Source organism: Lytechinus variegatus, chromosome 5 (genome assembly GCF_018143015.1).
Source record: "Lytechinus variegatus isolate NC3 chromosome 5, Lvar_3.0, whole genome shotgun sequence".
Taxonomy (NCBI): Eukaryota; Metazoa; Echinodermata; class Echinoidea; order Temnopleuroida; family Toxopneustidae; genus Lytechinus; species Lytechinus variegatus.
This window is the reverse complement of record NC_054744.1, coordinates 15,899,066-15,924,193: the sequence shown is the minus strand read 5'-3', so window position 1 is coordinate 15,924,193 and position 25,128 is coordinate 15,899,066. Positions and strand designations below refer to the sequence as shown.

The 25,128-nt window shown below is 39.0% G+C and overlaps 1 protein-coding gene across 1 annotated transcript; it reads left to right on the top strand.

The window, feature by feature from the left end:
• The first annotated feature begins 1,593 nt into the window (after positions 1-1,593).
• LOC121415566 (repulsive guidance molecule A-like) lies at positions 1,594-24,234 on the top strand. Its single transcript, XM_041608829.1, has 3 exons — positions 1,594-2,458; positions 6,802-7,388; positions 22,869-24,234. Exons 1-3 carry the CDS (start codon positions 2,263-2,265, stop codon positions 23,580-23,582), a joined length of 1,497 nt encoding a protein of 498 aa, XP_041464763.1. The 5' UTR covers positions 1,594-2,262; the 3' UTR covers positions 23,583-24,234.
• Positions 24,235-25,128: the final 894 nt, after the last annotated feature.

The following is a 25,128-nucleotide window of genomic DNA, read 5'->3' as shown; positions in this document are numbered from 1 at the left end:
ACCGCATTGACGAATGTGGTCTATATAGTGGTTGTTTCGTGATTTATATGCATGTAACATCACACGTATTTGTTAATGTATTTTTGTTTGTCATGAGGCTACATGTACGTCCTTAGTTTGGTACATTTTGAGTTCGGCAATCCGATTCTTGTAACCTGGGAGATTATACTCTTCTCGGAACTATACCACTTCGCAAGTCATCTTGACCGATCAAACCGTAAACCCGCTTAACGGTTTTAATCCTTCCTAATCCCTACCAACCCACTCAAAGACTAATTAATGTCCACCGTACTGATCATCCCTTTCAGTAACTTATGTTCAATTCGTTATCCCTGCCCTTGTAAAAGAAGTCACATTAAAGATCGAGACCCTTTCATTCTCGAGCCCAAGTAATTCCCTCACAATAGCAAGGTATTGCTTCCGAATCTTTGTCTAAATGAAACACTCGGTGGCTTCCGTCAGTTTAATTAATTGGTCATCAAACCGTCCTGAGGGTCCGATTTAGATCCGAGTTTAAGTCCCTGAAAATTAAGAATACTTTAGTACTTAAGACAACACTGTATCCTAGAATACTTTAGGTCAAGATAGCTTGCGTTTGTTATTTTAGGTACAAAATCGACCCATTCTGAAGTAAAACTGATCTAGATTTTGTGGTAATAAAGCTATGGTGTCATTGAAAATTATTGAATATCAAGTGTCTTGAATTGTTTCATTTGTGTAGGTTTACAGTTAATAAGCTAAATTTGTGCATTGTGTGAAAATATGGTTTCATATTGTAATGTATATCGATCCACCGCAACCGCGAGCAAGGATTTTGATTTGGTGTTTCCATCTCTCAGCTTAGAGCTCCAAATGTGTCGATGATGATGATGAAAGTGAATCATGCCTGCCGATCGATCATAATTCCCATCTTCCGTAAATCAATTTAGCTCGAACAAATTACTCCGCGTGGTTTCTGAGGCCCAACCCCTCGAGAAAAAAACCCAGGTTTTTGTCTTGCACTTTAAGGTTTATCGTTTAAAAGTCTGTTTATTGAAAGTAATTATCGGATGCTGGAAATTAGAGATTCTGTTTCTTCCGTGACGGCCAGGAGGGTTTTTCGTTGGTGTTTTTTCTCGCGTATTTTCTTGAGATTTATATCTGGGATTATGATTTTGTGGCTTCCCTCTAGAGCTTGATATTTTATGAGTGGCATATTATGGCGGCTGGGTTGGCCCAGTAAGGTGTGAAATAGTAGACCAGCTTACTAAAGGTAGAAGAACAACAATGGGCTTGGGCTCTAGGCTTGTGTGAAAAGAACATTTCGGTGGAGTTCTGCAATAGCGATCAATAGAGAAGTGTGGTTTTGTATGGGAGGAGGCTATTGTGGGGCTGCTTTTAGTGATTGGCCTTTGCAAAGCTTGAGCCCTATAGAAAGCATTTCACAAGTCTGCTATTCATCTCCCAACTCAGCCCTTTCATCGCGAAATTTGCACAATTTACGGGCACAAACGCCGCTGATTTTGTATTCAGCGGCGCTGAGCCGAGTGGTAAACTTTGACTATTGAAATAAAGAGAGAATTGGGGGAGTTGTGTACGAGGAAAATTGAATAAATGCATTGAGCGAACGTGATGAACAAGTTGGGTTCGTTTGTTCACTGGGCTGAACTGACCAATCGGGGCACGTTGTCGTGTGTTTGTGGCGGATTGGGGGTACAGTGACAGCTGGAAAGAGCCTCCCCGCGGGCTGCAGCGAAGCCAGTTAGCTGTAGAGTCAGTATATGAGTGGAAACCCTGACTGAGAGCACGCGTTGTAGCATTCCAAGTATGCTATGCTATCTCGCTCCTGAACATCGGTGCCATTTCCCCATCACATTAATCATAATCGCAGGGAACGCGTTGGTGAAGTGGGAGACCGATTTCTAACCAGGAATCAAACCGTTCACGCAAAGCACATCATCGTTTCTGACGTGGACCAATATACTGGGATTATATACTACGCCGAGAATTTATACCCGCGCTAGCAGACGAAGGGGACAGGGGAAAGACTATGTTTGGAGCAATGAGCATCTGATTATCATAGCAAACTTGGCATCCAACCGAAGGGTGAAATACACGCCGCGCTTCCCGCGTTGGCTATCTAGTCGAGTCCGCAGGTGTCGGGTTAGGATATGGACAAGTAGGGTCAGCTAGTCAATAGCTGCCAGCTCCTGTCCACCATCTTTTTCAACAACGTCCCAAGTGCCATAAACTACATCTTTCAAGTATGACTTATCCAAGACTATGTTCGTCCATTTCTCTTACTCCAGAGCAACTCGCCTAGCGGATACCAGTGCTACGGCCAGTACGCCAGCAGCACATACATGGAAGGGAATGGGGAGGCGTAGAGCCGCTATTTGCAGTAGGTCGATTCTGCAGTCTGCTTCACTAGCAGCTCTTCTGCTTCAGTTTGCCATCTTTACAGCTCTTATTTCAAAAGGTGAGTTCTTCAAATTACTATTCCTATGTATCCCCAAATCCAGTTATGATTATGCAATCACTTTTGTAAAAGAATACATGTATGTCGCTGAATTGTGTCCATTTCCATACCTGCAATGCATGTTCAAGATATTTTTTCAGTAGACACGCTCACGCGTAGGACTTGGTAAATAACTTGAGCACTTGAAACCATTCATGGCATTTACCCAAATACTAGAATTTTCCGAAATGTTCAGCTCAATTGATTGTTTTGACGGCAATGTTTACAGTTCTAACACAAATATTTTCGGATTATATTATTTATTCATAATTCTGTAACTTTCATGACCAATGACGATTAAATAAGTATTGTGGAACTGCAAGGTAACTACCGGTAATTCGTTACGTGGCCAAAAAATGTTAGTGCATGATGGTAAATTGTATTATTATTATGTTCATTATTACAAAATGTCCTTTTCCTTTGTATATCTTTTACTTTGGTTCAAATAAAGGATACAACTAAATACAGTAATAACAGTATGATAGAAAAGTGTAGACTGTATATAGTAGGATTCATGTGAAGCAAGCACTATGTTTATATATTGCAATCAGTGCTATATATCACTTTCAAGTTCAACATCGCTATACCCTTTCACCTTAATTCATGGGGGGGGGCAGTAGTCCGTTATAAGGGCGTTCCTCTCATAAATTGTGGTTTCGTTTTTGGAAAAAGGTGCTATTTCACTCAAGAAGTGAGTCCTGAATAGGTGATCACCTTTCATCTTGGCCACACTTTTTACTATAGTTGAATTAAAAAAATGAGAAAAAATGGAGGCAAATAGAGTTCATGATATTATGGTTGATTTTATCAACTTTCATGCAGAGTGGGAAAGTTAACAGATAACCCCTTGGCCTTGTCACCGTTTGAATGGGTACATACGTCTTGATCATGCCCCGCAACAATGCCATAAAGTTAAGTAAATACAAAAAGAGAGGCAGCGAATTAAAATAAATTTGCCCCAAACAGATATGTGTTTGCAAAGTGTACACACTACACAATCATGCAGGCCACATGAGGAGTTTTTGTGCTTTTCAGGTTAGGTTTAGCTGCCAACGCCTTTCCATTTTGCCTCATTTCATGCCAGTGTCCCTTTGTTCACAATATAATGTGCACATATTCCTTTTAATATCATAATTATACAAGTTATCGAAGTTCTACTTTCCCATTTAGTGCACAGCTTCTGTGTAACAAAAAAGATACCGGGTTTTTAGATACAGGAAATTCTATCTTGCGCGTAGTAAATGGTGTGTATATCCTCCCGTGCAATAAAATTATGATTCTTTTATTGTCTAGCCCTAAAAAAATGCAGCCACAACAATAATCTTCAAACCTCATCTATTCAATTTACTGAAGTTCCTTCCTATACTCTCATTTTGTTTCGATGTTAACTATTCCCTTGTATGCTTGGCTGAATATATGAATTGAACAGCCCGTTGTGCTATCAAAATTTTGCGATTATCCTAGTTGATTGGGGTTTGGTGGGAACAAAAGGCTCCTCTTGTGTGGAAGAAGACTGGGTAATAGGTCCAATTGTTACCGTTCTAGTGGCTTTTGACGCAGTACATTGCCGAGCAATAATTACCAAGGACACACTGGCTTTGTATTCCTTTTTTCAGACTGGCAAGCTTGTACTGTTGCCGAGCATAAAAATTCCAAATCTCAAAATGAGAATAAACATTGCATCTGAAAATATGTTTTTTTTTTATTAAGAACAGGGTAAATTATGTGTGATATTATTGATATTGAAGTTCGCACTTTGCCTTTCATGAGTGTATCTATTATCCATATCCATTGATTGGTCTTCGGCCATTCATTCCCTTCATCACTCCGGCAATGGTTCATTTCCAAAATATTAAATTAAAATGAATTACATGCATTCAACATCACACGATCGCGCATTTTGTCAAGCAATTGATTTAGCTCATAATTCATATCGGTCTCGTTTTAGCCCGTTCAATCCCACCCCACTATTACAGAGGAGAGCAGTTTCGACTGACGCAATAAAATGCCATTTCGGTTTGTTTGTCAAATCGCAAGGTTACAATTATCCCATTTCACAGCTTTACAAGGCCCTTCCATTTGTTGATCAAATAGAATGATATGGATAGCGTGTTTGCCTTTGAACCTTTGAATCACACACATCCTCCTCCCCATTCCTCTGCCACAGGAGATACGTATAATGCTGTATTAGGTTACCATAACATCGTTGGTTGTGAATTGGTAGTTTTATTTAGCATAAAGCTGTAGTAGATGTACCTGGCTACGACGCAAGGTTATACAAACTATTTAAGCCCTTCGTGTATCACTGTTTTTATTCAGGACCATGACCATGGCCTGAGATGATGTACAAATAAGTTTTGTGTTTTTACAAAGTAGTTCTTGTATGCCTCCAAAACTTACAACTCAACGGATAATCCTCGTGAGACACGTTCTCTTTCATATACGAAAGTAGGAAAACCTAGGTAGGATTAGGCCTATATAAGTGTTTTAGTTCAGGCCCTATTGATTAGTGTAGTGGGTTTCACGGTGCACCATGTACCTTTCTTGGGCAAGTGTCGGTCCTAGCATAGTAGTATAGGTCCATGGTCCTAGTGATTATTTAGCCCTCAGATATGTCGAGTCTGCTAGAAAAATAATTTAATTAAAAAAAAGAAAAGAAAAATAATTTAATAAAAAGTGATGTAAAATTTAATGTGATGTTAGTAAATGTCAATCGACCGCTAAAGACATCCATGACAATTGATAGTATTGATAAAACTGGGGGTCGCCGACGGTATTTTATTGGCCATTCAGCTGATTTGGTCCTTTAAAGTACCTCACATTAGGCAATGATCAGACTTGGTCAAGACCACGGCAGCAGTTTACGAGCTGCCAAGCAGGATGTAAATATGGTAGGCCGAGCCAAGGCTAAGCTCATATATATTCGTCTGATCCTCTCTGCTGATGTCCACTCATCCAGGACATCCATCAAAAATTGAGAGGCGAGGAGTAAGCAGTGTCTTGGGGTCAGTTGTGCCTCTTGTCCCTATTCCATCAAGGCCTTTCTAAATTACTCCCCATCCATCACTCTGATGTCCATACACGTTTGGAACACAAAACAAAACAAAGGAGAAAAAATACAAAGGCCGTGCAAGTTCTAATCGGGCACCTCTCGAATCGATTGCTTTGGTTAATTTATCTCTTCGTTACTAGCTAGGCCTTCTGGTACATCATGATGTCTCAAATTTCCAAGTCTTTTTTCAGCGAGACCGCTTATTTTGTCCCTCTAAAATAAACCAATAATAATACTGAAATATTGCAAGATTGTGGGTTTTGTTTACTTCAACCAAAGGTTCATCTTGAATTAGGACATTACGCATGTAAATGTGGGGATTCAAATACTTCTAGGAATTTCCAAGTTCCAAAAATATCTTACAGAATACATCGTGCAAATGAAATTTAGAGTTGGTCTAGAAAATAAGACTATACCACCGCTAGTAACCGCCTCTTTCGCGCGCAAATAGATGTGAATTCAAACAGTTTTTTTTACACAGGGGAAACAGCTATGGGATGAGAGGAGAGTTAATTTAAGAAATAATACCTTTCCAATTTGGCTTAAGTTTACATGTAAGGCCAATTCCGGTGTCAAGTCCAATGATTCCAGATGGTTTGGCGAGCAGCTTGAAAGTTGAAAATACATTTTTCTTCCTTGTGATTTAAGCATATGGGCATTTTCACGGTAACTGACGTTACACGGCACAATTTTACTCACCTTCCATTTTGTGTATGATTTTCTCTAAGCAAACTCCCATCATTTGTTGTTTTAGAGATAATCATACACACAATGAAAAGTGTGTAAAACTGTGCCGTGTAACGTTAGTTACCGTGAAAATGCCCATATAACTAAATAGTTTAAAGGTGCAGCCAAAACACTAATATCCCTATTTCTGTTGATTAAAAATTAAACCGTCAAACAGCTACATATCAATTCAAAAAATGAGTCACCAAATATAGGATTTTAACACCAGAATTTACCTCTATAATTATATTCACTCATTCACTACTCAGATTTGATTAGATTTTGGATGGGATATTGAATAATGTTTTTGCCACAGTAGACTCTGGTCCCGGTTTGCACATTTACCAGTGAAATCTTTTGGCATGTTCTGCAAGAAACTCGATGTGTCGGATCTTGAAAAGAACGAGAGATTTCGATGTGGTGGCTTTAGACTTAAGTTATGTTAGTGCCAATTTTACTTAAGTCTGGCCTAGGCACACATGTACATTTATATTTTTTCTCTCTTTTTTCTTCGTTGTTTCTACAGTGTATTCAGGTTGTGATATCTTGTGGTGTTCGTACCAGTACGAGGCAGACACAGACCCGTTGGATCCAGGTCCATATCCAGACTTTTGCCGTGCCTTGCAGAGGTATCAGCGCTGCGTGGACAGAATATCTCCGGGATCGTGTCGGGGCGATCTCCACTATCATTCCACAAAGACGGTTATCCCCGACTTGCAAAGGAACTACGAATGTGCACGAGTGCTACGAGAATTGAATAACCCAAGCCCAACCAGGGCTGTGGAAACGACGACGAGGTCGTCGCGCAACGGCGGTAACAACGACAGTGATTCTCCAAGCAAGGGTCGAGGGAATAACGGCCGTCTACCGTACTATCCGGATATTCTATCAGACGCACCTGAAACAGGAGGATCGCAGAGGTGTCAGTACTCGGGCTCCAGGAGCTTCAGACATTGCGGACTCTTTGGAGACCCACATTTGAGAACGTTTGAGGATTTGTTCCAGACGTGTAAAGTGGCCGGTGCGTGGCCATTGATTTACAACGACTATTTGACAGCCCAGGTTACAAACGTTCCCTTGGTTCATGGTTCTGGTGCCACAGCTACAAACAAGGTAGGTGTTATGCACTTTATTTGTTATTACTCCTTAAATGCAGCAGTGAATTTTTTTACCATTATCACGGTAACTTTCCATAAGCCTGTTAAATTTTTTAAATTTTTTTTAGCATTTGGACATTATTTACAGTAGGAAATTTACCATTTCAGTGGGAAAAGTTGGTCCAGATTTTTTGTCTCTAGTTGAGTTTATCAATAATATGCAGTCGAGATGTTCATGAATCCTTAGGTTTTATCCTTGTCTAGATAATAACAATGTCGCCCCCTATATGTATTACTAGTTTGATTTATGAAATTATTATGAACACCTTTATATTATTGGACGATTTCTGTTACTGCTTTGCCTTCAAGTCGCCGAGAAGATTCTCCGACTATTCCTCACGAAACGTAGCTCTATATCTTGGTTGCCTCTTTTCTGGACAAACAAGCTCCTGCTCTTCAACTCTTCACATAGATTTTTAGATTTCAGTTAGCATGTGTCTGTGTGTTTTGCAACAAAGATATCACGAGGATCTATTTGTTTTCCATTAACGCGAACAGAGCCTCGTACGCAGAGAACAAAAACAAATAACGGACCGTTGTAAACAGTCCATTGCAAATGTTCTGCTGAGGCCAACTGTCAATACATTTTTGGCAAGCAGTCTCCAGATGAGATGGTCTTTGGTGAGAAAAACAAGGAGGAGTGTTAACTGTTATCATTACTGAAAATGATAGTACGTTTGATTGATATTCGAATGTGATTGTCAATTCACTTTCGGATCACAGATATAACATTTTCCCTGTTCCTCCTTCATGATTTGGTAACAAGTTTGCCTTCGTGTCCTAGTCGTTGATTGTTATGTTGATATATTTCCGTGTCCCGATGGGATATGACAAAGATCTGAATTGGTTTCATAGTAGTAATTGAATTTTCCAAAGTTTTATTGAAGCGGATTTTGTGTTTTGATCATAATTGTTAATACGCTGCCTTGGATTGCTATCTGGATTAGCCCCTTGTACGTTCCTTTCGGTAGCATGTCTTCTCAAATCTCAATGAAATGTCAGGAAGTGCCAATGGTGCACTCCCGAATCCCCGTCATTTCTTTCATTGACACGTCCAACAAAAATGTTATGTTATTAGTTCTGGTCTACTCGCTGTGGTGGTTTTAACCTTCTCCTTTTACTTCTTTTCTTTCCATTGGACAAATATCTCCCACCGTCTTGAGTACACACTGTAAACCTGGCCAGCCATTTTTACTCAGCTAATGCCCTGCGAAGGTTTCTTCTGCTTGGGGTTTCCATTGTACGATTTGTGTGCAAGATTCGATGTGCTTCACTTACGCTCGGTTGCCCCTCAAAGCCGTACAGTCCCGGCGGGGGCAATCCTGATGTCGCCTTACCCGTTTGTATTAGCTTGCCTTGAATGCGGGGCAGCTGTTTACTTGTGAGCAGTTCTTTCACCGTGCTCCCCTTCTCCTTTTATTCAGCCTAAGAAACTCACAAGAACCCCCGATGGCTGACCTACAAAGGGGCTCCCAATGAATTCAAAAATTCCTACCCATTTTACTGATCCATATCTGTGACATCTTTTATTCACTACTGGGTCAATCTTAAGTTCATATTCGAGCTCTATTGTCGGTGAAAACACTGGTTGTCTGTGTTGAAATCTTGCATTGCATATCTTTCCTCACTTTTATACCATTGAATCCTTTCAAACCTCATAGGCATTTCACGATGTTGATAAGATAGATTGAAGTGAACTTCCATTATGCTCATTATTATTAGAGGGGATTATTTGGTTGGTCATTGTACATGTGGCAGCAGGGGTTTTTAAAAATTATTTTCATGAAGCCTAGATGTATCTGTTATCTAACAAGGCCTTACGGTACATCGTATAAAACATTCCATATTGAAGAACGCTACAGGAAAAAAGGGTCCCACTGTTCAATGTGTACCAACATAAAATTATCTGAAACATGTACATAGGCCTATGTCTTAGCTGGGGGATTTCCTAAACGTTTGGGGAAAAATTTAGCCCAATTATTTTTCATTTCGACAGTGCTTCACATTGTACTGTAGAATGAGAAACACGATGCCTTCAAGACATTTTTGCTAGGTTATTTCGCTTTTGCAAGGTTATTTCTCCCTGGACCAATAACTCTGCTAGACACTAATCATCGCCCATAAGCCATCATCACACTCGAACCGATACATTAGGCGAGGAGATCAATACATGCCCATCATTATAAAACCATTTGTAATCGAAGTTCACTTAGTCCGAAGCAAGGAGAATTCGATTTGTTGGCTGTGCTGAAATACCGTGTTACCTCATGATTGTATGTGGATGTGGGAAGGCAATCGATTTGTCAACCCTGGACAGACACATAATGATGAATGACGGACAGCCTCTCAGTATAATGAGTGGAAGTGAGCGTTTAGGATTATGTGACGAATGATTGTCATTGTGTGGTCACTCTTACAAGAGATAGGGCATATATAAATGACCAGTAACCGCCTTCAACTGCTTGTGTGAATGGTTGCGGTAATTTTACAAGTCTGAGAGTTGAAGCTTTGTACCTATTAGTAGTCCCAACATGAGCGCGTTACAGCGTATGACCCTATCCTCTATATCTTAATTTATATATCGCCTCCTTGTAAAAAAAGAGTAATTTGTGCTATTGAATATATGCAAAAAATATCAATGTAGATTTTAAAAATCGACCAGCGCTACGTTGCGTCCCTTCCATATTGAAATAAAAGATGCCTCTAGTAGCCCTCTACCCATGATTTATGTACATTGTACATAATGCATGTACTTGCACTGCAAGCTATTCTGCAGTGTTGATCATGACCAGCTTTCTGGAATGAATTCCTGGACCACACGGCATCATCTTGCCTCGTAACTCTATCTGCTCCATCCCCTCGCCAGTCGAATAGTTTATTTATACAGCCAGGAAATCAAACCATACCAGCATCTCTTGCTTAGGAAAAATGATGATACCAATTTTGCAGAGCGTGCAGCAAATCCTATCCACATGGTAAATCTAATCTTGAAATCATAAGGAGTGTGGCTTTTCTGCATCAGCTAAGTAGGGGTAATTTGTTGGTAAATGATTTACCTGGGCGTCATAAGACAACTGGAGGCACAAAATACATAACACTGGGAGTCCTTAAAGTTTTTCGAATATTTTTTTGGGGAGTCCTTAAAGTTTTACAATGATCCCAAACTATACTTGGTTTGAAAATAGCTCTATGGTTTGAATACGGGGAATGAATTCATCCAAGAATCTCGACCTCGACGATCGCATTAACATCACTGGGTTACTTCTAAAGTTTTAAATCGAATATAAGAACAAAAGCTGTTTCTCTTTATAAATACTGCTTTATATCAGCCTGATTTACACGATAAAACCGTTCCAAATCATACAGATTTCCTCTGGTCCACATCCATGGGAAGAGCATAGCTCAATGGGAAGAGGACCGTTGTTGATGAAAAATCACTGCCCGCTCGAATGGAAACCAAAAACAGACGGCAGGGTGGTAAAATGAGAAGTGGACGTCGTTAAAAACCAACATGACGACCTCGACATGTCAACAAAGCCTAAAGCTTGTAAAATTCCAATCGACCGGAGCATGATGAGGGTCATGACCCCAAAACTTTAAGGGAATGTCATGAAGCTGACTATGAAATTCATTGGTTTGTTGTAGCTGAGGCCATATTGGTAATTTTTGTGTGTGTGTGAAAAAAAAGAGCTGGATCGTGTACATGCACGCCTTATATTTTGTGTGTGGCTTATATAGTCTTACCAGGAGAAATCGTAGCATTATCTTGTTGGGTTTGTCTGAATTCAAATAAAATTGCTATTGGGGTGGACTTGGCCTTTCAGTCTGAATAATTCATAATGAGATACTTACCGAACGGAATTTCCAATTGGTACCTCGAAATCTGTAAGCATATTACCAGGCTTATTTGTTTATTTTTAATAACAGGTGCAGTGCACTATTGTTTTCAAGTCAAATTATTTCAGTAGGGAAATTATACCTCACAAAATCATTCTTGAATTTCTTACAATTCAGTTGTGTTTTGGCCTAAAGACAAATGCAGAGAAGATGATTCTTCAATCGCGTCAACGATTTTGATTGTAATCTATTCAATATAGACGTGGATGAATGACCTCAAATTCCATGATTTTGAGTACGATTTCATTTATTGATCTTGTTCGGAAGCTAAATTAGTATGCCCTTGGCAGTAAAATAATAAGAAGATTGTCCTTTTTAATGCCAACCTTGTCATACACTTGTTATACAGCACTTCCAAGGCTTCGTATCCTCTCTCAAACTGATGATAATCCATTCTACTGACCTTTATTGCCCGAGTAATCCAGTGAAATTCACCTCTCGCATCCATCATTCGTTCGTGGCCTTCTCACTGTCTTTTGCGTCATCATTATTTGGGAATACAATAATGCACCCTCAAACCTGAGCTCGAATGTAGAAAGCATGCTTGTGAGATTAAATCAAAAGGAAGGTGTTCTTAAAACGAGGATAATTGGTAGTTGAAGGGCCGATAACGATTCGGATTAGGCGCTGATTTAGCAAATTATGCAAATATTAAGAACGAATATTTTATACCGCTTGCACTTGCACGCATCTGTTTAGCCAAAGGGTTGGTGATCTATCAAAATAACACGTGCTTGATGGTATTTCCTTACATATTGACTAGTGAGATCTGTGCAATCACTGCGAATTCATAGTATTAATTAGCTGAGAAACATATCCTGGGCTCCGTATTAAACTCAAAGAATAGCGATCAATCGCTAAAATGAACTGACCAATCAAGATGAACGCGCATTTAACTGCAAATGATTGCTTGTCGGATGTTCTCAAGTTCAAGCTTTGGCCCAATGCTTATTGTTAAGTTATGCTGAGAAAAAAATGATTCAATAATTGTAGATAATACTTTTGTTATTTGAATGTGAAATAAATAAATCAAATCAAATAATATAATCGTAGCCCCATACACGCAGTATTGTGTGCTGTGTGTATTTGGCCCTCATTATGGTTACTGCAGATAATCTTGGCGATTAACAAACATTTTTCCTTCACCTGTGCACTAATACATGCATTTTTTTTGTTGCTCATTTAAACATGACGCATGTTATACTTCGGTCTCATCCGAAATAATTTCTGTTCTTATTTCAAATTTTCCTACTAAATAAAATTGTCCGTCGCATTCAATATTCAATTATTTCTTCTATCTGGGATGATTGATGGCTTCAAGTGTGGGAAATTAATATTTTGGACCATCCCATAGTTGTGGCGGTTCCGCAACACCACCTCCCAACGATCATATCGACACGCTTTGTATCTTTCGAATGGCTTACATTGTATCAAAATCTGCCAGTTATCACCTGAAAGACAATAAATTTCGTCAGTACAGCTGTATAAACGCTCGGAATGATTAGAGCATATCATGGGATGATGCTTTACAAACAGAAATGGAATGTGTCGTTAATCAAACGTTCTTTTGTTGAATTTTCACCCGATATGCTGAGCAGTCGTTTGCAGTAGTATTTGAACAGGGATCTGCCTTATGTTTGTTTTTCAAGTTTCAAAGGAAATATTCTTTTTTTTAAGTAATGAGTGGATATTAAAAACGAGCGTGAATATGGTCGATGATTCTACTATCTTTTCTTTAATGTGTTTAGTTTAAGATAATCATTATCATTTTCGTTATTGATATTTCGCCGCCCCCATTGAATAAAGGGTCGTTCCTGTGAAGTGAAATCAAGGATGGAGATCCCCTTTAACCCTTCTGTACTTGTCTGTGAAAAGTTATTAAATTCAACGTAACATATTTCCTACATGATTTGATTATGATCTATTGACAGATCTTTATTCTGAGATACTTTTACCTGTAAGATCTTTACGGCTACCCTAGCAAATTATTGTTCCCCGCACATGTGATCTGTGACGTCACGGTTGAGATAACGTCTTCAAACTTGTTTAGTTCGTATTTAGTAGCATTACATATCCTGCATGTACAGTAGGGAGATGGTGTATGCCATTACTTACTTGCCAGATATTTCCTTTCTTTTTATTTGATCTGTCGATTCGTTGGCCCTGTAGTTCCTCTCGATGTCTACTCTGACTCGGTGATAGACTGCTGGTTTGCCACCTCTCTCTATATATGCATCGAGGTAAACAAACAAAATGGGTGTAGAAAGACCTCGCCGATACCCCGCCTACCATTTGTACAGTCACATTGTTCACACATCTTCATTACAAAGAAAAATATTACACCAGTTGCTATTTCAGTTGTTCGGAATATCCTCGCAACTGATCTTGTAACTTGATAAAACAATTTTATGACAGTATGAGCTATAATACTTGTGAGAAAGAAAAACTTAATTTATTAAAAGAATGCATTAATTTAATGCCTTAATGCCTTGATTTATTAAAAGAATGCATTCCATATCCGTCTCGGATTAGTGACCAGAAATATCAGATTGTTTTTCCACCAAATAGTGCATATGACTGCTTCTGCAGTCAATATTTTCAGACATTGCATATGGTTTCGTTGAGGCATATAGATTCTATTCGCACATGGTTCTCTATACCCTCGCTGATACCGTATTTGGATATTACTCAATACTCGTAATGATACAATTCACACGATTAAAAAATGAAATACTGCTGTGTAGAGATGGGTGTTTATTGGAGGTACTCTACCGATGTGGAGCTGCCAGGACATCTGCGACTACGTGTCATGACTCCAAGGCTTGTTGCTAGGCAACTGAAGAGCATGGAGGAGGAGCCCGCTGAGAGCATGTCAGGTTGAGTGGAGGAGGAGAATAAGATGAGGGCATGGAACGTTTAAAGGGTTTGATGTTCACAGATTCTTATTTAGTTCATCAATGGGGTCTGTTCTCCCATTTCAATTTTTGCTAATGGTAGATGTCGGTAGTAGAATATAGAATATTATTTGTATTTATATATATCAGTAAAAGTATTAAATACTACCAATACTAAGTTTCGAGTGCAGGCGGCTTTGTTGCAATTTTTAGCTTTCACGAAAATGACAATGATTGATTGGTTCTTGCGTGACGAGTGTTCTTGAAATTATTGATAGCCCATTTCTTACGAGGCACATTGCAGCGAACACAAGCACCTCAGCCTACATTTTGGGTTGACATTTTGAAAAAGATGCTTTCATGATTTGAGAAAGACGCCTTTAATGATTTTGTATCAGTCACCCATCTCTTTAGCCAAGGTAACCCCATCATTACCCCGCTGTGTTTGGCGCGCAGTATCCTGCTAAGATGACCCTTTCGTCCTGGAAGAGAGTTCTTCAACTTGATAGAGGAGGATAATGGTGATGTTGATGAGGGTTACCACAAACAAGCCGAGCTTGGCGGAAATGAAAAGATGAATATTCCTTTCCTGGTTATTGGACTATCACTGAGATATTGATTGCTAAAACTAGCAGGGAATCAACTCGAAGAGTCCCTTTGTGTACATGTTTTCAGAATGGGGGTTTCACGTTTGAAACACGTCCGATCCTCTAACGAATACATGCTCATCGATATAGAATGTGTCTGATCAACTTTCTACTGAGGAAAGTGCTTTGAATCTGTCATTAATTTGTGATTGATTGAGGTTAATGTTTTTCCACGTATTCAAATGTTTGTTTGATATTTGTAGACCTACATGTTGTAAAACATTACTGTGAGTCTGTGTTTTCAAACCAGTGCAACTCTCAGTGCTTATCATTGGGTATTTGCGATGGTTACTCCCTTCGTTGAGAACTGGCGAATAATGTTTCCATAACTTTGTTCCAAATGAGAACACGTGCAGTAAGTTTTTCTTTTGGAACGATGAATGATTCTTGATAGTTCTCTCAGCCGTGATAATCCAGTGACAATGGCCAGGCATTTTGTTATCTATGGCCAACGTCAAAGCCGATGAGTTATGGGATTTGGATGAATGAGAACTCAGATAATGGAATCGATTTATGAGTGCCACGAGCAAGTTTGGGAAAAGAAAGACAAGTTGGCAACCAACAATTTGCTACCGTATCCCCCTACACAACCAGGGAATGGTCTGTAAAAGCAGGGAAGTGTTAACACTTCCCTGGTAAAAGTATGGTATACGTCCACAGTCACGCGTCGAAGTATTTTTTTGTTTTTGTCTAAATGTTTAAGCCGTTCCTCAGAAAACGGAAGTAATTAAACAAAATAAGAGAAGAAAAAGCTTTGCAAATGCAGGTGATTCTAATTCGGCTTTTACTCGAAGTCATAGCCACTTGTCAGTAGACCGAGGCCTACATGTAAAAAAAAATGTGATTTTGGGGTGATCTTGCTTCTTCGTCGCAATGGTGACCACGAAACTGTTTTGAAAGGCTGCTTAAAATCATTTATGATAGCTTTTTTGTCAAGGACGTCGCTAGAGTTGATACAATATTAAAATATGCCACTTGCAAGTTAATATTTTCTGTAAGCTATATGCATGCATGGCTATGATCGCAATTTCTTGATTAATTATGGAAAAGCAGATTCATTTCATTATTGCTGACTATTATCCAGTTTAGCTTTTATATTCCATGTCATGTCTGCGCCATTTGGCTCACACCTTTAATGAATCGAAGGCCTCAAAGGAAGAGTTAAAAATAAAGAAAATAACCGTAAAGCTCTCTTGCTTAGAATGGGGGATCTCTGATTGGATTTTGAAATTTTGCATGAAGGCGTCCCATGGACAATAATTGGAACATAATTCAAAGCAAGAGCTCAAACATGACCCAAAACTGTGCTCCATCCTGCTTTTTTTTGTAAATAACCATTCTTAATAAAATGTTGAGTGAGTTTTCTTAATTGAAGACATACATGGTCTACCGTTCAAAGGCTCCACATACTTATACCACTATACACTCCTGCAAAGAATGGGTCATCAATAGAGCTGTGTATGCAGTGAAATGCCCATGCAATCATCGTGTAAATTGGAAAGAAATCGTTCAAGGGATAATTCTAATCAAAGCTTGTGGGGCTTCCTACATATCAAAAGGAAACTGAAGGTTACCCCGTGAATGGGGGCCCGGTAATCGCACATTGTGCACTAGAAATGGGAATTGAAGATGTACGTGTATGACGAAACTTGTGTCCTCCAAAGGGCGCACAGTTGTGATTATTCGGGACAATTGAATCTGTTTTTATCGTAGAAATTGCATTGCTGAATCGCGACTGAGTTCACACCTTACAAAGCTTTATTGTTCATGTCGTTTTTTCATTTATTTAATTGGGCAAATGTTTCATAGTCTTCTCAATACAGTTCGAATTTCGATTATGTTCATTTTTAATTTTATTATCTAATAAAAAAGCATATTGACTGTATTTATAAAGTGGTGAATATTGAGTAAAAACAGTACACAAAAGTCATTAGAAAGATTCCGAACGTTCGTTCATTATTTGAAGTTGGTTAGGGCTTGCGGGGAAAATTTTCGACCCACTTGTGATACGTGTTGTACATGCACTTGGCGATTTTTAAATTAGATTGTAATTCGAGAGGCATTGTCGTCATATTGATGACTGTCTATATGCAAATATTGTTTCTCCTGGAAGCGAGATGGATGGGAGCGCAGGGTTGGAGGTGATGGAGCGAGAGGGTATCTTCGTGGAAGGAAAGGGAAGAAGGGGTTCTCCGTTGAGAAGACACTAGTTTGATTCCATGGCATATTTTCAATCTGCCGCTGTGGAAGATTCTGTATAACACCAGCGGGAATACTTTAGGCAGGATAGGATGACAGACGCCATCGCCTCCACGCTGCCTACAGAATAGCCTCTCTCTGAAGTCACCCCACCCACATCTCTCCATTATACATTCATATTATAATCATAAAATACTTCTTATATAAAATGTATCTGTGACTCGTATGTGAATATGGTTGAAGACGGATCCTTTAATTTAAAATTCATCAACTTCAAAAATAATTGAGCAGTGTAACAGAGAACAATTTGCACAATGTTCAACGAATATTCGGGCAGATTACAGAACTTTATTCTTTGATCTTTAGAGAGGGGTACCCATCATGTACGATATTCCGAAGATGTTTTGCCGATATTATGTGTGGGTGTATGCCCCACTATTCCATGAACCGTCTTTTAACTCGTATTTGAAACAAATACGTGCTGAAATTCAAGAAAAATGAATTAGATGGCAACAAGGAGGAGGACAGGAGGTGGATGTAAAACTAGATTAGAACCCGTCTATTCCATAAGGGGAGGGTCAATCCACTTTCCTTCTTTCCTCTGCGGTAGCATCGAAAGTTCACCAATCGGGTTGCAGTCATCCGGAAGAAGAGAAAAATGATTAGGAGTATATTTTTTATTACTCTATTTTGGTCGTATATCATGGTGTGATCTGCTCGCTGTCACTGTAATAGAATATTCGGATACTTGTGGCCCTTGACGTAGCGTATTCGTATGGGGTTGGTCCATCTGCTCTGCAATCACACATTAGAAATACTACAGGACTTGGATCCGCATTAGAGAAAATACTATACATATAGCTATTTTTATGCTGAAAGGAAGCATCAACATACCTCAAAGAGACATAGTACTGACTTAAGCATGTGCCATGTACGACAGCGTAAATTGTATAAACCTCCATCCCTGGCTTGGTTAGTGATTTTCTTGACCCTATTATTCTGCTTTATTTCCCTTTCTTCTAATTCATCTCACTTGAGAAAACACATCGACAAAGCCGTCGGAGTTCTTTTCAGAGGCACGAAAGTGGAATAATTCTAAATTCAATAGCGAGTAGCAGCAGTGCACGAATTACTTTCTGGTCCGGCGATCGAGCGCGCGGCTCACGCATTACGACGACGGGTGCAGTGAATATAAAGTTAAGAGTAAACAACCAAACGTGGTAAATTTAGACATTATTTGTGGTAGCTAGTGATGCTAATGATGACTCTATCGGAAAACTGATTTTTTTTTTATGGACATTTGCATTACTTTATACTTTCATTTTATTACATGCAGGGACACGTTCGTCTACGTATTGTTTACCGACATTTAATCTCTGGTTTAATTTTACACCTGTGAAAAGATTGATATCAGTAGTAAAATATACGACTCTGCCATCCAGGCATAAAAATACTTATCAAAATTCCTTGGAATAATAATATTGAGGAGCCTTTATTATAGTGGACAAGTCTTGGCAAGGGATTGGTACCGTACTTTTCTCCATACTTTGTCAATACAATCAATAGTCCAACTTTCCAATTACCGCAGCAATAGAAAACGTTTTCTCGTGGGTTTGTAAAGGTCTTTCACGTAGACAAAGAACTCTTGAAGTCCAGTTTTCACGTCGTATAATGGAAGTTGTTATGGACTGTGCTCAATATCGTTCTGCATTAAAACACCCAATTGAATATAGGGTTCTGGTAACAATGTATGCCTACAAGTTACTCAGAACGTGATGGAATGATAACATCGTAGACAATAATTGAGTGTTGGACTGTCTGAAATAGTGGAAATTGAGTGGTATCATAAAAAAGTAATATGTCTTTATGGAGCGCTTACCATACTTTCCGGTTATAAATATTGCATGTTCCATTAATTTGTCTGCTGGGAGTTGAGTTGTGTTCTTTATTACTGGTCCATAAAAAAAAATCAGTAGTGACAAAACCATAGTAAGTGAGCAAGTATTGCAATACTCATGTGTTCCATGTTATTTCAGACCAGTCCCTCCAGCAAACGCATTTTTGTGGAAAGGGTATTCTTATTCTCGTTGCTGCATTAGTCCATGATGGACATCATTAAAGAATAAAGACTCTAGTGAGATTGAACCAATTTGTCACATCAAGAATTCACAACAACCGCTCATTTCACCATGAAAAGTCAAGAAACACAGTTCAATCCTTTGTCGGATGAACCAAGGAACTCCTTGGATGAAATGTGTGGCTGTCACAACCTCTCCATATCGGGAAAGTCCATCAATGTCACCGAGTGTTTGCTGGTCAAGATTGAATGCAAACAAGCTTTCTCTGAACTTCAGACTGAACTGAGTTATCCCCTTCTCTCTTTACACTCGGGGTCAATGTCACTTGAAGTACTGACCATGACACGGCTCGATTTGCTTTGTAGTTGAAAGCTTGGGTACCTGGATGGGGTTTGTATTTGATCAAATTGATTTATCAAAGTGGATCACTCTGGTATGATTGGTGACAGAAAGCGATTGAATTTTCATGCGGAAGAACTAGAAGAGAACCTCGAAACCATGGCGTGTTCTAAACTCATATTAGGAACACGTGATAAGACAAAATATATATTTTTTTTGGGGGGGGGGTGTTGCCTTACGATAATATTACGGGTATTCAGCGCTAGTTAAAGTTGAAAGAAGTATACTTAAACCTTTATAGCCGTCGTTCGTCTCAAAATATTACGTAAAATTCAGCTGTATACCAATGGACTTACTAGGTCCATATACCTCAGTTCTCAAGAACCAAGGAAGAAGGGACCCCGTCTACGAAACGATTGTCCTCTTCCAGGGCTTCCAGCCTGACCTCCATAAGTTCAAAGACGGTGAATTTTCATTTCCCAAGAGAGGAAACGAATACTATCGTCTCTGTATTCCTTGGCAGTTTACCTCTTATCAGCATTGAAGCCAAATGGACGAGTTCTTCGAAATAAATTAGTTCTCAACTTGTGTTCATGGGAGACCCTTCCCATTGTATGCTCAGAAAAATGTTGACGTTGTATACACTATATAGTAGTTTACATGCAAGTTTGCGCTATTCCTTGTGTTTTGGGGTTAGTTTTGGTAGTGACATCAGCTAGACTCTGGAATGTGGTCTGGGTTACCTATGTGTCAACAGTTCGTAGATCTTTCTGGCGTCGGTCTACTTTTTTATGAATCATGTACACATTCCAGCTTCGAAACAACAGTAATCGACATGATCTAATTTTCAGGGCTATTTATACGTATAAACTTAGCTGCGCAAGATGATAGTCATCCGATTTTTTTTCTTGTTTGATGGAAAATGTCTTATGAGATGTTATCTCGAGATGCAACGTACATCTACATGGACAAGTACTCTTCACCGCAGCTCAATTGGGATAACACAAACATCGAACTTTGGCATGTTTTATTACGTAGCTAGGGATGTGTTTCGGTTCCTCAACGACTCCGGTGGGACGACTTATTTGTCAGTCGCGCGGGTTACAAGGAGAAGTTTTACGACGGTTTTTTACGACAATCACCTTCACTGGCAGTGTTATAAAAATCGTATCGTCACGGTTTGGACACAATCTTATCTTCATGCCAAGGTTATTCCATGTCTCAAGTCGTTGATTGTGGTCAAGAATAGCAAGGACCCAGTTTTGAAATCTAGTTCTGGTTGATTTTTATTAAAACCCTTCATTATTCATATTATTATCTTCATGTTTTCATATCCTGTTTGTTTCGATGACAAGCAGTTACAATGTACTATTTGGAATGTTACTGAATGTTCTAATTTTATCTTATTTTATGGTTTATGAATAAAACTATGTAGTTCAATTGATGGGGACATTAAAGTAGGACAGTGTTTATCAGAGGGTACGATTGAGGATTTCTTCAGTAAATTTTTCTTTTTTTCTCCAAAATCATTCTGCTCTATTCCTACGGTAATGATTTGTTGAGGTTATTTGTTTATTATTCTTCAGGCTTTTCTTTTTCAATTTAAAATGATCCAGATATTCTTACCGTATTCTCGCCTACACAAACATCATTGGTTTCCTAACTGCACAAAGACTGAACCCATACCCGATGACTTCGTCTGTCTGCCGTTACCTTCTTATTTTCCCATCGCTATTAATTCCCATTTCAATTCAAATTGAGACCAGATTGGTTTCAACCCTAAACTCGGAGGTAAAAATAAAGGAATTCACAAAACTAAAAGAGAAATGGATTATTCAGTTTGGTCGTTCACCAAGAGCAATAACAATCCTTGATAAGCAAAGGAAAATATAATCTTCAATTGAAAGGGGATTATCGCTGGGGTGGGGTTTTTGTGTCTCGCCACTTTTTCGCGCCCGAATTGACGAGAATTTTCACCATCAGCTTTCTATTTTACGGTCAGATGACGGCATGAAAGGGGGAAATTGTGGTAATGAACCGAATATATAAATTGTGGATGTTTTCTCTTCCCTTCGTGTAACCCTTCTCCAAGCCCCATCCCTTCCACACACGTACACCCACTATGTTGGCCATTGAAGGCTTCCATAATTGGTGGATGCTATCGAAAGTCCATGATATGAACAGACTACACGGTACACATCGATGAATTTACCCACTGAATTATGCAAATTTAGAGTACTTTAACCTTTAGCCTTGGCTTTATTTTTTGTTACCCTTGAAATGCCGAAGTGATCAGTTAGTGGTATTCAACAATTTTGAAATAGATTTTACAATTTCGCTTAGCAGTTGGCTCTGGATGTCCTAATTGGAAATATCTTGTTGAGCAAGACCCAGTCTGACCAACGTCCATGGTTCAATCATTGACCCTAGGTCCATGGTCCAAGCAAGATTGTGATCCGTACCCCCCCCCCCCCCCAATAATTCCTTAGCTCTGCCAAAGGTTTCTAACCCCATCTGCACTTGGCCATGCCTTTGAAACACGAGAGACACTGGAATGCGGTCAGGGGTATTACGTCGGGTCAGACTGAAAAACCTTGTGATTTATACGCAGGTAAACCCTGCACTCATTGCCTCGACATGGCGTTTGCAACACAGGAACAAATTTGATCGTTGTAGCACCGTGATGAAAGCAATGCTGATGGGAAAACCAGCAGGGGTTGTAGTAGGCGATATCTCAAACCATGGTACAAGCATGGAGCTATAGCTCTATGGTACAAGCATGGATCTACTGGTACAAGTGCCATGTTTCTCGCAAAACAAATGAACAAACAAGATTACCTTTGTTTTTACTGAAAACTTATTCTCCAGTTAAATATTGAATAAAAAAATAATAATTGGCCCCTTTCCGAATAAAAAAAAATAAAAGCTGAATTCCTATCAAATCAAGATATTTGTATGATTTGTCGCAACGTCTCCATTATACTGGGTATTTCTTCGTTCAATATAAAAGATTTTTTTTTTTTTAATGAACACGGAACATTTATATCCTCCTGTTATTGGCGTGAAATCATATTCTCCCTCATCCCCTGTGCCCTTGAACCAAAAGTTCAATACTTATTGACAGAGGGCGGAAGTTCCACAGTAAGCCCACCCCATACGTTCTCCGCCATTCCATCTGAAAAGTAAACCCCTCCCGCTTGTATGGGTTTGAGGTAACGTTCTAATCACATTAGCCTTCACGCTGGGTTGTCAATGGTTTTACACCGAATGAATCGGTCAAGGTGACGAGGCCAAGTGTCTCAGAATTTTCATATATTTTCCAAGTGCTATATTACTTCCTTTAGTATGTTTTTATTCATTCCTTTTTTTTTCATTTCTGCAGTTGACTGTGATTATCAAACCCTTCCGGGACGGCGAGTGCGCACAGAGGAAACTGTACCAAGCCACCGCTGGAAATCTACCCACAACTTTTGACGACGGGACAGTCACGAGCGGTCGCGAGGAAGGCGTCGTCATCATCGAAGTCATCCCCGATGAGCACATCGAGATTCACATTCGGTACATCGCGACGTTGATTGTCATCCGCCAAGTCGGCCGATATATCACTTTTGCCATTCGAATGCCTGAGGAACTGATCCAATCCCAAGGCGCAGAAGACATGCAGCTCTGCGTCCGGGGTTGTCCGGTCTCAGAACAGATCGACTATGCCACGTTCTTGAGCCAAACTACGCGTGCAGATCGCAACTACAAAGAGCTCCGGACAGAAGCCATTGCCAAATGCAAAGAAGCTAAAATCTACGACGAATATTTAGACTCGTGCGTCTTCGATCTCCTCACAACGGGCGACGCGAACTTTACACAAGCCGCGAAGAGCGCCCTCACCGACGTGAATCGTCTTCATCCAAATGCTTCCTTTCTTTTCAAAAACAGGACTAGTGTGTTTGAAAATGCATCCTTCCCAGGATACAGGGACATTGATGGTGGAGCGCCACCAAGAACTTATTTATTTCGTCACCTACAGTTCAACCTAGCAATGGTACTTCTCTCAATACTCATCAGTAGTTATATGTCGTCATGGTGTCATATTCAACGGTGACACACCCAACCCCATCCCAGTTTTGTAAGCCCCTCCCCGAAATCCCATATTATTTTGTATATTATTTTGTAAAAAATATATTATATTAACTTGTATTGAAATCTATTATATAATTCAAATCATCCTGAGCAAATGCTGTACATACAATTTATTAGAGATATTTGGAATACTTGTCATCAGTTAAAATTTATGAAAGTAAATGGAATGTTCCAACATTTAAAACACTACTCTATTAATGCAAAAGAGCTCATTTAGTCCCAAATCACACTCCTTGAGAAGTGATATTAAGGAGAAGTCTCTTTAGAGAGAACTAAACTTCTTAATAAGTAAATAATAGCTCTTTCTGTCATGAACTGTATCTGCTTAGAATTTTTCACTCCATAAGAGGTAAATATCCATTCTCAAAAGATGCAAATCTTACTCCAAATGGATTGTAGTTGTCCGAGAGGAGTGTGACTAGGGACCAGACTAGCTCTTTTTCATTTAGAGTAATACTCTTGAATATACCAAATTTGAAAGAAAATACATTTTAAAAAAGATATTTCTCTTGTGGAGGAAAATGACGGACAGCAGTTTTGAATTGCTCAGGGTATATTTGCTGACATGGCTTTGCTAAAAATGGAATTAAATATGTGACAAAGTTAAAACTTTACATGCACTAGTTCTTGTATTCTCTGTTCGATCAAAGTGTGTGTTTTTCTCAAAAAGTGGTGACGATGGTCATGTTGATGATGAACTGATGGCAATGACTTTGATGATTTATTGGGTGTTACAAGAAACTTAGTTTTGGGTCAGAAAATCAATCAGAAGTCTGCCAATGAATTGCAAATTTGCACTTTATTACAAGTCCACTTCCTTCCAAGAAATCTACTTCAAGTTATAATTGATTTATCATTTTGAACTTGCATAAGAAATTTGCAATTCATCGCATTGAATTCGTTCAACTTCCCTTTAAAAAGTTAAGTCTTATCACTCCCGTGGAGAGTGGTCATGCTAGGTGATGGTGGTGGACGAGAGGTGACGATGGTGATGGAATTGTGATGGTGATTATGATTGTAGTTACTCTGGTAGATGCTGACTTCCAGTCCTCGTTAAAGGTCCAGAAAAATAATGATTTGAACAGAGAAAAATCAGATTAGCAATATGCTGAAAATTTCATCGAATTCGGATGTGAAATAAGAAAGTTATGACATTTAAAGTTTCGCTTATTTTTCACAAAACAGTTATATGCACAGCTCAGTGATAAGCAAATGAAACAGACGATGATGTCCCTCATTCACTGTAACTGTTGTTGTTTTTATTGTTTGAATTATACAATATTTCATTTTTTTACATATTTTACAAAAAGGACCAATTTGATTGAACCAAGTAGTATTAACCAATATTAATTGCACATGTTCAGAGAGGAATTAATCGTTTTTACACACGACAATAGAGAGAAAATTGGAATATTTCATATTTCACATAATAAAATACAAAAGAAATAGTGAGTGATGTCATTAGTCTTCTCATTTGCATACCGGATGTGAATATAACTGTTTTGTGA